The 15114-nt window shown below is 46.9% G+C and overlaps 1 protein-coding gene across 2 annotated transcripts in view; it reads left to right on the top strand.

The window, feature by feature from the left end:
- Positions 1-15114, top strand: part of ASAP2 (ArfGAP with SH3 domain, ankyrin repeat and PH domain 2) — a 1186778-nt gene that overhangs the window by 297899 nt on the left and 873765 nt on the right. For both annotated transcript variants that reach the window (XM_086926365.1, XM_086926364.1), the window contains exon 6: positions 14949-15078. In XM_086926365.1, coding sequence (XP_086782491.1) covers positions 14949-15078 — 130 coding nt within the window. The remainder of the gene's footprint in view (positions 1-14948; positions 15079-15114) is intronic.

Genomic DNA, 15114 nt, shown 5'->3' with positions numbered 1-15114 from the left:
TGGGCTTTCCTGGTTGCTCCAGATGTGCCCTGACTCCCCATTGGTCAGTGAGTCTCCTGGACCCTACTGGTCCACACCGTAACCTGCTTGACCTTCTTGTGTGGGTTGCTTTTGCCAAGGCTTGTTGGTGCTCCAGCCGGACACCAACCCCTCAGCACTCCACATCCTTCGTGGGACAGCTAGCATCTGGCTCCTGGTTGTTCTCGATGTCTCCTGGTCCTCCTGATTGCAGAGTCATGCAGCCCTTCTTTGCACCTGAAACACCCATCATTGGTGGGCATTCTTCTACCGAGACCCTGGCACTCTGAAGTGACCCAGACTGTGTCCCCTCTGCTTTCAGTTTCCTTCCTACAAGAATCTAAGCTTGGATTCAACCGGACCCTTTTCACCTTCACGGCAGCAGTACTTCTTCACAGCCCTCCATTGAGAACGATGGCAGTTTCCGACATCACTCCAGGCTTGTGCACCTGGCTCCTCTGGGATAAGTAACTCTGGTACTACAGTATCCACGGGTGGGGTGGCTCCCCAACCTCTTAAGTTCCAACGGGTTTGCTCGAAGTCCTCCTAGAAGGGTCCTTAAACTTTAAAATTGCAACTGCATTTCCCATAGAACTGTACGGAGGCCGCTGTTGTGTAGGCACACTGCACCTGTCCTCCGTAGGGTCCCTATCTACTCTCCTTGGGGTCCCAGCGACTCTACGTGCTCTAGACCTTGTCTCAAGTCATCAGTGTTATACCACTATTTTGGTATATGGTTTGGTCTCCCCCTGGAGCCCACTGTGTTTTGTGCTCTTTAAAACTGTTCTATTGATCTTGTATTGTGTACTTTGTGTTCTATCCTCGTGTAGAGGATACTAGAGGGTGTTATATTAATAAATACATATTTTTATATAACTACTGTGTGGTTCTTCTTTCATTTGTTCAATATAGCAGGTGATATTCTGGTAAAACAAGCTGCTTTACATTTCTTCAAGATTAAACCTGAAGGCTGCTATCCACAGCTACCACCAGGATAGCTGTCTAAAGGTTATCTTTGACCTCCTACATCATAAAATGAAATGAAAATAGGTACTTGTAAAGCGCACAGCTACTCCACAGAGTGTCCCAGCGCTGACAATGGGCCTACCGGAAGACAGAAACAAAGCTTACAAACAGGCCAATGCCGCCCGAAGAATTACAGCTGGAAAAGCCAGGTTTTAAGCTGTCTTCTAAAAGTCAACAGGCCCTGCACTTGCTAAGATGAGGAGGCAGTCCGTTCCATGAGCAGACGGGCAGCACTTGAAATGAACGACCACCTGTACGGGAGTGGGCAAACCTGGGTATGTGCATTAGTGACTGGCTAGAGGACCTCATGGTCCGTTGGACCGTTATAAGGGTTGTTGGGACTGGTGCAAGGGATGCTGAACTCGAGGGGCAAGATGGCCGCTGACCCGCCTTAGGGAGCAGTTGCAATCCTCTCTCCTCCCGTGGAATCAATGATGTTGAAGTATGCCGAGTGTTTCTCACTGGTTGGCGCGATTGCTGAATAGACAGTACGAGTTAGAGAATCGACTAGGAAAATCTCCTTGCCGTGCTCTCTTCTCTGTGGGCAAACTTTTGAGAGCTCATCTCCTCCAGAATTTACGCTGTCTGGCCTCCAGAATGGCGCAGAGAGGGACTAAGCCGAAAGAGCAGAAGGAGCCAAAGGAAACTGCAGCATCGACCCCTGCGCCGGCCCCTAGTCTGCGAGGTGCTGCTCTGGCAAAAAAGTTGGCGGCGGGCAAGAACACTGGGGCTGCTGAGGATCAATGCGGTCATAGCATCGTAGAGAAGGAGATAGTTGCCGATGCTGTTAGGAAAGGCGTCAAGAATCGCCAAATGGGAGGAACAAAGACTAAAGAGAATGTACTTCGGTAGCCTACCCTGTACGAGGCGTTTCCTGTGGTGAATGCTCTGGGCGGACTGGATGCGGGTGAAGATGGTTGGGAAACAGATTTCTCGCGCTCCTGATCCGATGGAAAGACCGTGCGAGCCGAGTGTGGAGAAGGCGGATGGCGGGTTGGAGGTTGTCTCCTCACAGGTATCTGAGGCAGAGATCGGGGAGCGTAACCAATGGATGCCGTACTGATGGCGAGATGGTGGGTCGTGGGCCGGTGGAAATCTCCTCGCAGGTATCCGAGGAAGAACTCGTGGAACATAACAAACTGCCCGCGGGCTGCCGCACGGGCAGCCAGCAGGAGGGGGCAGCTCATCCCGAAATTGATTCGGAGGAAGACGCGGAAGCCGATACGGGGCTACAGGTGCCCGATCCAGCACTTACAGCAGAGCCGGCAGTTCAGGTATGGGTGCAAGTGGCGGGACAAGCTATAGATGACTCCGCCTCAGGCATTCATGGTGTCGCTATACATAATGCTCAAATGGGACTAGGAATAACCACTCCAGGGCCAGGCACGGAAAAAGGAATAAAAAGTTTTAGAGTAGAAGGGCACAAGGCTGCTCCTGCAGGGACACTCTGATTTCCGGCGCCATCAGCATCGGTGGTTTTGGTTACCTCTAAGCAACTGCAGAAGGTAGCTCTCCCAGACTCAGTGCCTGGCTCTCCTAGTGATGACTGCTTTTTCTCTCTTAAGGATGATACAGGATCCTCACTATCTAGCAGAGTCACTCATGTGGAAGAAAGGATGGGGACACTTGATGACGATGTTTCTAAATGGCCTGAGTTCAAGGAGACCCAAGAGAAAATTGCAGAAGATTTGCATTGGAAGCTCGAAGATTTTGAGAACCGCCAAAGGCGGAATAATATTAGACTGCTGGGTGTGGCGAAGGGGGTGAGGGGCAAGATGTCCGTGCATTTGTTGTTGCTTTATTAAGGGGTGCTTTTCCTGAAATGTCAGCATGGAATTGGGAGAGCGAGGTGCAATGGGCACATCGGTTCCCTTTGACCCAGAGGAAAGGCTATGTAGCAGCCCCCAATGATGGGCCCAGAGCTCTTCTTGTCTACGTGGGGAACTACCTTCTTAGGCAGGAGGTTTTGGACAAGGCTAAACCGGAGGCAAGGCGCTCATTTGAGGGTACGACATTCTTTGCCGGCCCAGATTTTTGCCACGCCACTGTGGAGAAGAGGTGGCGGGTAAGACAAATGATCCCGGCCTTTCAGTCCATGGGTTACGAGGCTTTTTTTTTTTATTATTTCCGTCTCGTCTGAAAGTGCTGGTGAATGGTCAACTTAGAATGTTTTTTTCAAAGATAAAGGCCCAAGCATGCTTGACGGAGTTAAAAGAAAAGAAAGGCTCAAAGGGGCACTAATGATGGAATGCGATAAATGATTCTAAAGTCACCTCTATAAGGGCATGGTCTTATGCTTAGTATGGTACTAAGTATGAGACTAGGTTGTCCGCATACTGGCACCAAGGTGGAACATAAACGGAGGGGGGGAGGGGTTTGCGACTTCCTGCGGGTTTATAGCTGTCACACATAGGTCATGTTTGGCCTATTTGCCTGTGAGGGGGTGGGAGGGGTCTGATGGAGGGTGGTTCCGGGGGAGCGGGGCAGGCGAGGGAGGCAGGGCACAGCACAGTAGGGCACATTCGGGACCATAGGCATGGCGCATGGAGGAATGCACAAAACAAAAAGATAGTAGGGGCGGACTCTGGGGGGTTTGAATACAATAGCAGAAATTTGATCACTGATGGACTGGATGATGGGGTAGGACAGGCACCAGATGTATTTTGATGTGTACACGAATAGCTAAAATTTACGTGTGTATCTTGAATGAACGGCTTAAGAGGAAGCGAGTATCAGCAGTATTGAGAGCTTCAAGGGCGGACTTTATTTGTTTACAGGAGAAGGAACTAAGGGGTTTTTACTGGTACAGCTAGGGTACTATGTGTTGGCTCACTCAAAGCAGGGGGCTAAAACTAGAGGGGTTGCAATATTGTCTAAATTAAAGGATGTCCTAGTTAGGAAGAAGCTTGAGGATCAATGGGGAAGGTAGGTTTTAATAGAATGTATGATTAATGGGGGCTGGGTCTCTTTGGGATCAATTTATGGTTCATCTGAGAATGACCCGGAGATATTTTCCTTTTTAGACTTAGAGTTAGCAGAATGGGCTCCACATGTGATTCTCTGTGGGGTCTTTAATATCAAGGGGGTAGGAGGTCTTGGTTTAGAGCCGTCAGAGAAATACCAGGGGCAGAAGAAGAAAGTTTGTTGTGCAATTTTAAGTCTAGCAAGAAATAATGAGTTAGTAGACGTATGGACAAAACTGAAGCCCCGTGACTTTGGGACTACCTACTACTCTGCTCCCCACAAGGTATGCGTTAGGTTAGATTATTTTATGGTTTCTAATCGTTTGATGGTAAACTCCCAGATTGAAAAACTGCCTCAGATTGTCTCCGATCATAATCCTTTCGTTTTCTCCTTAGACACTGCAAGGAAAGCTAGGCCTGAGCGCACGTGGACCTTTGAGCGGGGGTTATTAAAGGATAATAGTTACGTGCAACATATGAAAAACTGAATTAAAGGGTACCTCCTCAGGAATCACCTGGGATGCCTTTAAGGCAGGTGTCCGCAGTGAAACATTACGTTTTAGTTTATTTAAACAAAGACAGGAGCGTGTAAGGGCTATAGAACTGACTAAGGCCCTAGTGGAGGCTGAGCAGGAGTTGGTTGGGCTTTCAACAACAGGTGCACCCTTAAAACAGCTACTTATTAAGGTGGCTAGGGTAAAGGCTGAGGCAGAGAAAAATATTTCTAGCAAGGTGGCTGCCACTTATCTAGGAAAAAAACAGCATTGCTATGAGTTTAGTGAATGGGTGGGCTACACTCTAGCAGTTCGCACAAGACAAAGGGCAGCTCTAAGTGAAATTAAATGGATTATTGACAGTTCCGGGCACTTGCTTATAAATTCGAGCATGAGGGGTTTGCCAAGGAACATTCGGTCACCGTCTTCTAGCCAGACCATTGCTATCTCTTAGAAATATGAAGTGAGTTCCTGGGGGAGGGGATGTGGGGGCATTTTGGGGAAGTGAGATGTGTATAAGCTCTTGAAGTATTGCAGTATAAGTTGGGTTTTTACTCCCTCGGTTCCAGTCATGAATGTGCCTACATCCGTTCTAATTTCTATTATTTATTCCGCTGCTCCGTTAGGCCGCAGCATTCTAGCCAGTGTGCGTTCAGGTCTCTCTCCTACTCCTTACCTACATGCTCTAGCATATTTATCCATATATATAATCTCCCAGTCAGCTGGTGCATGGAATTCTGTCATTAGTTGAGCCAGACGGCGGAGTCTCGGATCCCCATCTGTCCCCGCCCTCCCGTCCAGTTCTCCCAGCTTCAATTTGACAGTTTTAATTTGTTAACGTATATCCAGCAGTATGCCGCTGTCTGCGAATGTAGGCCTTAAATTCATCCTAGAGTGTGGCTTGTGTGGTAACAGTGCCAGTGTTAATTGTGAAGTATACTACTACTACCTCCAGCATTTGTTCTGGTCATGGAGAATGTCGCTGGGGAATTTCCAGCGTTTTTTGCCTTTGCCGCCATATGGAATATCAAGATGCAGGAGGACAGGGTTGTGGGCAGAGAGGGTGCGTGGCAGCACTGTTCTCTAGTATTGGGGTGCCTTTCATAGATTCACATGCCTGAATCATTCCCCGTCGTTGGAGTGGGAGTCCCACGGTACCTAAAGAAGCAATAATATGCCTATAGAAACACCAAAACCTTGGTAATAACAAACCAGGTAGTAAAGTAGCCCAAGCTACAGTACAAAAAACTTCCACACATGACTATCCTAGTCATTTTGTGTAGACCAAACTGCAGCCAATCAGGCGACAGCACCCACCAGAATGTTCTCCTCAGAGGCTCAGGCTCTCAGATTTTCTACCGCACGTCGTGTGAAGGGAGTCGCCCTGAGCTTTGCTCAGTTTCTTCATCACTTTGGTTGGTTTTTACCTTCTATAAGATGTCTACTTCTAAATCCCTCTTCAGGGCCTGTGATTCTTATGGGAAGCTGAGGTTGTTTAAGGAGGCTCCTCACAAGAAATTTATTTATTGTTTATATCCAGATCATGAGGTAAAGGAGTGTAAGATCTGCAGAACCTTTCCTCAAAAGACCCTCAGGGACAGAGAGGGTCGTCTTCTCCTGTGGCTCCAGAAGATCAAGGACCAGGATAACCCCTTTCTGAGGTAGGAGGTATAGCCTCAGAGTCTACTATGTCCTCTAGAAAGAGGAAGGCTGAGGTTGAGAAGGCTTCTCCTGGGGCAAAGGTTTTGTGGAAAGCCCAATCCTCTCAGGATTCTGGCGTGCCTTCTACTTCTACTTCAAAAAAGGCTTCTCCACCTTTTAAATCTGGTCCTGGTACTCCCCCAAGGAAAACTGGAAAATCTTCATCTTCCAGGACAGCTTCTCATAAAATATTACCTCAGAGAAAAACCTTGTGGTCTTTAGCGTCGACGACGGCTCCACCATCGACGTTTCTTAACGTCGACGCGTCTTCAACATAGACTGTAACATTCTCCTCACCAAGACCTGAAATGGTGATGTCTTCAGCTTCCTCACTGTCGACGCTGGTTCAGGTAACAGTTCGTCCCATCTCGTCGACGAAGTAATGCCATCGATCGTCGACGCCCCTCCGTCGATGAAGATTTTGAAGGTACAGTCGACGAGCGCTTCGTCGTCGACACATGCGTCGACGAAAGTCATACCGCCGACGGGCTCATCGTCGACGAAGATCACCCACCCGTCGACGTCATCCTCGTCGACGAGCATTACCATACCGTCGACAACGTCATCGTCGACGAAGAAGACACTCCCGTCGACGACGTCATCGTTGACGAAGAAGACACTCCAGTCGGCGACGTCATCGTCGACAAAGATTACATCGTCGACAGCCACACCGTCGACGCCGATGAAGATTGCTGTTCCACAGACGGTTAATGGTCCGTCCACGGCACCGACGACGGTGGCACCGTCGACGCCTCCGTTATCAACTTTTACAGAACTCCAAGTGTTGTCAGCTAAGTCGTCTACAGTCCCTTTACCTTTACCGTCTACGACAACTTCATTGCTAGAAAGACGTGTGTCACTGCCACTCTCATGGGCCCGGTGAGCAGCCAAAAAGCAGAAGGGCCCCACGCAGATCTCGTGGATGCTGGGGGGCTGGTCTTCGGTGCTGGAGCTGCTCAGGGTCGGGCTTCTCGGACCCCAAAGCACTCACCAGAGGATCCCTCGGCGGTCGTGCTGGATAGAAGTCGTGCAGTTCTGATGATGGCCGGTCCCTCGAGGTCTCGTCGCACCTATGGTTCGCAGCTTAGCTGTAGAGGTAGGTAGAGGTCAGAGGTGCCAGGGAAGCCGGGTCTCGTCGTGCTGGTCGGTCGGATTCCGGAGGAAGGACGTGCAGCAAACCGCAGAGTTCTTAGATGGTGCCTGCGGATGCAGGGTGACTACTCCTTAGCCACAAGGGAGAAATCTTGAGAAGAGTCGAGAGTTCCTTTCGTAGAAAGTAGTTTCTTGATTCAAAGATGATCTAATTTGGAAGGGTCCCCGCTCCTGCCTTTATCCTAAAGAAAGGGTAGGTACGCGACTAGGTCCTGCCCTAGGGGTGGGACCAGGAAGGGGGGTGATTACACCCCTCTCCCATGCCGGACTTTCCCCAGCTCAGGGGCTGGTGTGCCCCTGGAACTGGTTCTAGCCGGCAGATGCGTAGTGAGCACCGGGGTGCCACTTGCAGTCACCTTCCTGTAAAGCCCTGCCTACCCAGGATACACAAAACCCTGTCTGGGATGGTGCTAGCACCGCCCCTGACAGGAAACCCTTTGTCCAAGCTCCCCTCGCTGGAAGGACTCCCAGCTGCAGGGGGTCAGACTTGTGTCTTTGGTGGCAGCATCCATTTTGTGATGCTGAGGCTCGAGTTAACTTTAAAAGGGATTCACAGTTACATACATATCGTGTCCCTCTAGAAGGGTGGAATGCTAACCCCGTCGCCAAAATTGGCGAGGGGTTAGTATTCCAATTCGTATGACACCTTACTCGACATGTTTTGATAAAGCGATACCAAAGATAGCATTTAACCGCGAGGATTATAATGCACTTAAGAGTATATGGTATGCGTTCCAAAGCCTATTAGTCCAGTACTTACCTGCTAGTAATTTCGCATTCCACTTTTGTAGTATATGGTTTTCCGTGCCCCTCGGGCATTTGTGTAAATTGTGCAACTTAAAGTATTTTCGTAAGAGTTTTGTTGTGTGCTTAGTACCCTGTCCTCATAAAGAGTACAGGGCTGTTGTGATCTAAATAAATACACTGTTTATTTTCGTAACACTTTGTGGTGTCCTTTCACTTGGTGTTCAAGGGGTATATGTGATGGTATAACAGCTGGCTTAACAGGCCCTCTAGAGTCTAGCCTAAAGACTGCTCTTGTCCATGCTACTAGGATAGCTGGTCTATCGGTTGACTTACAACCAATCATCAATAAGGGTTGTTTGGACTGATACATAGTGATCACTAGAATAGTGAGCACTGCATATCAGGCCAACTTCTCACAACGTGGATCATCTTTAACGGCTCTATCACAGTTGCCGGAGCAGTTATTAGACTCTGAGGAGGAGGAATCCTATGAAGATGAATGTTTTCGTGCAGCCAGAAGCCCATCTGAGCTGCTTATAAAATATCAGAATGAAGATCATGAAGAAAAGGATCAGTTCCTTGAGCCTTCTGGTCGGGCTCCCGTGTCGATGCCTACTGCGCAGATGTCATTGGATTTACTCCATAACCTCCAATATATGTTAAGTGATTATTACCGCTGATTCCCACCTTCCGAGTCCGGTGATTCACGCCTGTCAACGCCTATGCAACAAGCATCTACGTCACTATTAGGACCTCCAAGACAATCCTCTCCGCTGCCAATCTCGGAGATACAACCTACGATACCTCATTTGCCGGTACCATCTCATCACACCCAGGATGATGTTACTTCTGATGAGGAGAGAAGAAGGTGAAGTAAATGACAAATCATTACTGTCAGAGTGGGACGATTATCAAGCACAAACTCCTTCGCCAGCTGGTCCACCTGCGGCGGACTCTCCGTCGGTAGACATTGCGACTTTTCATCAAATCATGGACAGGGCAACAAAAAGATTTCTTATCACCATGGAGTCTAAGCAGAATGAATGCTTCCTGTATGATTTTAAAGATCAGCCACAAAGGCAGGTGAAGACCATCCCAATAATTGACATTATTTGGAAGGAAGGTTTGAAGATAATGGCTACGCCAAACTCTCTCCCGGTAGTTCTACCTCGAGTAGATAAGAAATATAAGGCGCCTCTCACTTCGCCGGCATGCCTTATTGCTCAAGCTAAAATGGACTTGGTTGTCACCCAGGCAGCTCAGAGGAGGGCCAGGAATCCTTCTTCCCAAGTCACTGCTCCCCCTGACAGGGAGGGGAGACGTCTTGATTCAATTGGCAAGAAGGTCTCAACTATAGCGGCAACTACTGTCCGTGCTGCGAACTCCCTAGCGATACTTGGAAGGTACGATAGGCAGATGTGGTCAGACGTAGCGCCTTGTATTGAGAAGCTTTCAGAGCCTGATAAGTCTGAAGCCAAGAAGATATTACACAAAGGTGAATGTTCGTCGGCTGAAATAGTTGATGCTGCGGTGGACGTGGCGGCTACAGGTTTCAGACAGCTGGCGGGTGCAGCTGTTTTGAGAAGACAAGGATAGCTCAAATCTACGTCTTTTCGCTTAGAAGTCCAGACTAAAATCATGGACATGGCCTATGATGGAGAGTTCCTTTTCGGCCAACAAGTGGATGAGGCTTTGCAAGCTATAAAGAAGGACACGGAAACAGCACGCACGCTGGGAACGCTGCAATTCCGTAAGTCATCCTTTCGTGGTGCAAAAGGAAGAGGCAATTTCTCCAATAGAGGAGGTTACTCTCAGCAGTGTTCATATAGCAACTCGCAAGGTAACCAAAGATACCAACCGTACAGGCAGCAAACGTACGGTCAGAGAGGGAACAATTATTCCCAGACAAGAAGGAAATCCTCTTATTGAGGAAGAGACACGAAGAGACAAGTAAGACGAAAAACCTGCCACCACTTCTACACAAGCCAAATTTACAAATTGAAGGAAGAATATCCTACTTATAAAATTGGTCCAAGATTACTACAGACAGATGGGTCCTGGATGTTGTATCCAGGGGCCACATTCTGGAATTTGTCAAAGCCCCTCCAAATTCTCCCCAAAAGGTCCACCACCAGCTCATCTCAAAGAGCTGTTCTCCCAAATAATTGCCATGATTCGGAAAGGAGCAATCGAAAAGGTACCTCAATTGCAAAGAGGGAAAGGATTTTATTCAAGATTTTTCCTTATACGCAAGAAGTCGGGAGAATGGCGTCCTATCCTCGACCTGCGTGCCCTCAACAAATACCTAAAAAAATTATCCTTCCGATTGTTAACACTTCAAGAAATCCTCCAGTTTCTCTCAGAAGGGGATCACATGGCAACACTCGACCTTCAGGATGCTCACTTCCATGTGCCCATCCTTTCCAGGCACAGGAAGTTTTTAAGGTTCAGAGTGGCTGGCAGGGACTTTCAGTACAAAGTTCTCCCATTTGGACTGCGATCAGCTTTCAGAGTTTTCACGAAGATATTAGCTCCGGTGGCAGCTCATCTTCATTTGGAAGGAATTCAAATTTACCCATATTTGGACGACTGCCTTATCAAGGCCAGTTCTCTATTCACAGCAGAAGCTCACGTTCAAAGGTGCCTTTCACTATTTCAGAGCCTGGGTTTCTCAGTCAATTTCGAAAAGTCCCATCTAACTCCATCTCAAAGGAAGTCTTTCTTGGGAGCAACGTTGGACACACAACTCGCCCGAGCTTTTGTTTCGATCAAGATCCACAGGATGTCTTCCATACTGCTGAAAAAAGAGTATGTTTCTGTTCGCAAGTTCAAATCTTTCCTAGGGATGATCTCTTCATGTATCCCTCTCATCCCTAACTGTCGTCTCAGGATGAGGCCCTTGCAGGAAGAGCTCAGTCTTCAATGGGTGCAGGTGGTAGGATCATTCGAAGACATGATCAACATAACTCCTCGAACGAGAAACTCCATTCAATGGTGGATGCAAGGATGCAACCTACAAGGGGATGTGCATTCCTGACAGAGGTGCCCAGATTTATCGTTACCACGGATGCTTCTCTGGAGGGATGGGGCGCACACCTCCAGGGAATGACAATCAACAGAAAATGGAACTTACAACAGAAAAAGTGGCACCTAAATCTCCTGGAACTACGAGCCATCTTTCGAGCTCTGAAGTCTTTTCAAAGAATCATCGAGGGTTCCATGGTTCTAATTCGAACGCACAATACAACCAGTATGCATTACCTGAACAAACAGGGAGGTACAAGGTCGGACCGGCTATCTTGTCAAGCACAAGAGATTTGGAATCGGTCTCTGGATCACGACATCAATCTTTCAGCGATCCACGTTCCAGGGGTCTCCAACGTGCTAGCAGACTCCCTCAGCAGGTCTGCTGTATCCAGTCACGAATGGGAGATCCATCAGCCGACCCTGGATCGAGTATTCCGAGAGTGGGGTCACCCCGACCTGGATTTGTCTGCGATGAATCGGAACCGGAATTGCCCACGCTTTGCAAGCTGGATTCCCCACAGGAACTCAATTGGGGTTATTATTTTGATGAACTGGTTTCAGACATTTGCATACGCCTTTCCACCAATTCCTTTAGTCCCCAAGGTCATCAGGAGATGAAGAGACAACCATGTCGCCCAATCCTGATTGCTCCAAGGTGGCCTCGACAATATTGGTTCACCGAACTTCTCCTCCTTTCGGAGTGCAGTCCAATCCAGCTGCCACAAATACCGAATCTCCTGACCACTCAAGGGGGTCAAGTGTGCCATCCGGACCCAGCTTCCTTGAAATTAGCAGCTTGGCTCCTCAACACAATGAGTTCGCCCACTTAGACATCCCTGCAGATTGTCAAGAAGATCTGGCCAATGCTAGAGCGCCAGCAAAAACCTACAAGCTCAAATAGAAGCGATTTTGTGCCTGGTGTCGCTCTGCTGATCTGCATCCCATCCATGCTAGGCCGGAACAGATCTTGCCTTTCTTCCTTCATCTGGCTAGATCCGGTTTATCGCATTCAACTCCAAAGGTATTTCTGGCAGCCATTTCCAGATTCCGGCAGGACGGATCTAATTCTCTTTTGTCTTCAAGGATAATTCAACAATATTTTAAAGGACTATTCCGTGTGTTTCCTCCAATTCGACTCCACCTCCATCTTGGTACTTAAATGTGGTGCTCGCTCAACTCATGAGTCACCCCTTTGAACGCATTCATAAGATTGATCTCAAGTTCCTTTCAAGGAAGGTCTCTTTGCTCTTAGCATTGACATCAGCTAGAAGGGTCAGTGATATTCAGGCATTCACTTCAAAATTTCCTTTCTTGCAATTTACTTCAGATTCTGTGGTACTACGTACTAATCCTAGGTATATGCCCAAAGTTTCATCTGACTTTCATCGTAATGAGCCGGTAATTCTCAAAACATTTTTTCCAAATCCACAATCAGATGCTGAAAGGGCCTTACACTCTTTAGACATTAGGAGATTTCTCAAGTTTTACCTTCAAAGAACGGCCACTATTCGCAAAACAGACCAACTGTTTGTGGCCTATGGAAAACTGCGCCAGGGATGCGCTGTATCCAAACAGACTGTAGCCTGGTGGGTCTGTTCAGCAATTGGACTCTGTCATCAACAAGCAGGATGATCTTTACAGTCTTTACCAAGAGCGCATTTTACAAGAGCGGTATCCTCTTCTACCGCTCTTTTCGCTGGTGTGCCTCTTCTTCAGATCTGCAGAGCTGCAACTTGGTCCAGCAGGCACACCTTTACTAAGTACTACTGTTTGGACTCGGCCAGTGATGCAGATGTTTCGGTGGGAAGAGCAGTTCTTTGCAATCTTTTCAAATAAGGTGAGCCTCTGTTCTCCCTCCTCCTCTATGCTCTTTTTAGACGCTTATAACATGTTTTTTCTATTTTATGATTATACATGCATACTGTGATGCAGGTAGCGTCTAATGAGCTTTATGTTATGGGTACTGCTTTCTACTCTGATTCAGGAAGGAAAGACACCCCAATACTGGAGAAGAACAATATTTAATTACCTGTAATCTGTGGTTCTCCAGTATTGGTGTCTTTCATAGATTCACATGCACCCGCCCACCTCCCCTCAGAGGCTCCTGTGGGCGATTATTTGGTTTCACTCCTGTGCGAGAAAATCTGAGAGCCTGAGCCTCTAAGGAGAACATTCTGGTGGGTGCTGTCGCCTGATTGGCTGCAGTTTGGTCTATATAAAATGACTAGGATAGTCAGTGGATTCCCTCCTTGGTCGTCACCTACCCAGTCGGTCTTTAGGCAGACTTCTTTTCGTCTCTCCTTATTGTCTCTTCCCTAGCTTCTATCCTCTCTCCCCTGAATCTCTCCCCTTGTCTGCCCTGGGATCACAGCTTACTGGACTTTGGACGTTGCCTTGACTCGTCTACCGGTTTGTGTCCCCATCACCCTTCCCCTCCTCTTCCCATGCTGTGTCTCTCACCCTCCCCTCCCCTTTCCCGCCCTCATTATCTGTCTACTTCCCGTGCTCCAACCCCCCCTCCCCTGAATGTCTCACCTTGCCTGCTTTTCCCCTTACGTATTTGTGCTTATTGTTTATCTCGACCTTACATGTAACAATGTTGCCATGCTCTAAGAACTGTGTAACCTTTGTAATGATGTAACCTGTAACCATGATCTGATGCTCATGTAAAGCGCTCTGATACCTCCGGGTCTAGATAGAGCTATATAAAACATAAAAAATAAAATAAATAAATAATTTAAAATAACTTGCAATTACGTGTTGCCACCAAGAGTATTCATAGCCTCTCATTAGAATGAGGCCTCAAACGGCTCTTGTCTTCTAGTATACCATTAGAATCGAATACTAAGGCAGTGCAAAACGATTCAGATGTACTTTGACAGCATGTGGGTGCACATAAGCGAGGCAAACATAATATAACAACAAATCAGTGGGGCTTGTTCGCAAAGTCTTTTGGAGTACAAAACTAGCGCTTATGTAGGTCTCTTACATAACTTTGTGAATAGCCCTAAACCTATCTAAAATTGTAATATTCATATAACAGTTAACACAGATAGAAAGAACTGTGTCCTTTTTGCATTAATTGGGAGCAGGACTTTTTTGGGAAATTCACAAAAGCATTTATGAGTGCTTTAATGAAATTCCTGTAGTCCACCTTTCTATTGTCATATATGCTTTTGTGAATCAGCCTCAAGATGTTAATTTAAACTGAGGAATAGTTTATTTGTGCATAATTAAAAATATAACATTAGTCCGAACAGTGTTTCTCAGCAACCTACAGTTTATGCATAGTGTTCATTTATAAAGTTTTATTTTTTTTTCATTACTAGTTGCTTAAATAATATTGACTGAATAGAATCGAAATGGGTTAAATTGGTTTAAAGTAGACCAATGTTCCATGGTAGAGTCAAAACTTATTTTTCTAAGGTACATTGCCTCATTGCATTCCCGTAGTTTCATAGAAAATGACTATTAGTGAATCCATACACTTTAGTCTTGGCAGTGTTACAGTAACTGTCTACTGTGCGGAGAACAATGTTCCAGTCCCTACCTATTATTTCATAAGGATTTCTTCAGAAAAGCTGCCTTCAGTTGCATATTGGTAATGTGGTTTTGTAACCACACCCAGAATACCTGACAATGTTAATATAATTGTACTGTACTTTTGTAAATAACCAGTTAAGAATGTGTTAGCTTTGTGGTGGGTGTAAGATCTAATTCCCGCTATGGGTAATAAGCAGCGTGTGTGGTAAATAGATGAAGGTACTATTCAGGTGATAATTCTAAATTTGCCATCCTTATTTTCTTTTTTTATCATAAGTACTAAAATCGAAAAGGAAAAAAAAGAGCATGCCAAACTACATGGAATGATCCGCACAGAAATAAGTGGGGCAGAAATTGCAGAAGAAATGGAGAAAGAGAGGAGGTTTTTTCAGCTACAGATGTGTGAGGTAGGATGACACAAATTTTTATTTTAATTGACCCAT

Source organism: Lissotriton vulgaris, chromosome 6 (genome assembly GCF_964263255.1).
Source record: "Lissotriton vulgaris chromosome 6, aLisVul1.2, whole genome shotgun sequence".
Classification (NCBI taxonomy): Eukaryota; Metazoa; Chordata; class Amphibia; order Caudata; family Salamandridae; genus Lissotriton; species Lissotriton vulgaris.
This window is presented reverse-complemented; position numbering and strand designations above follow the sequence as displayed.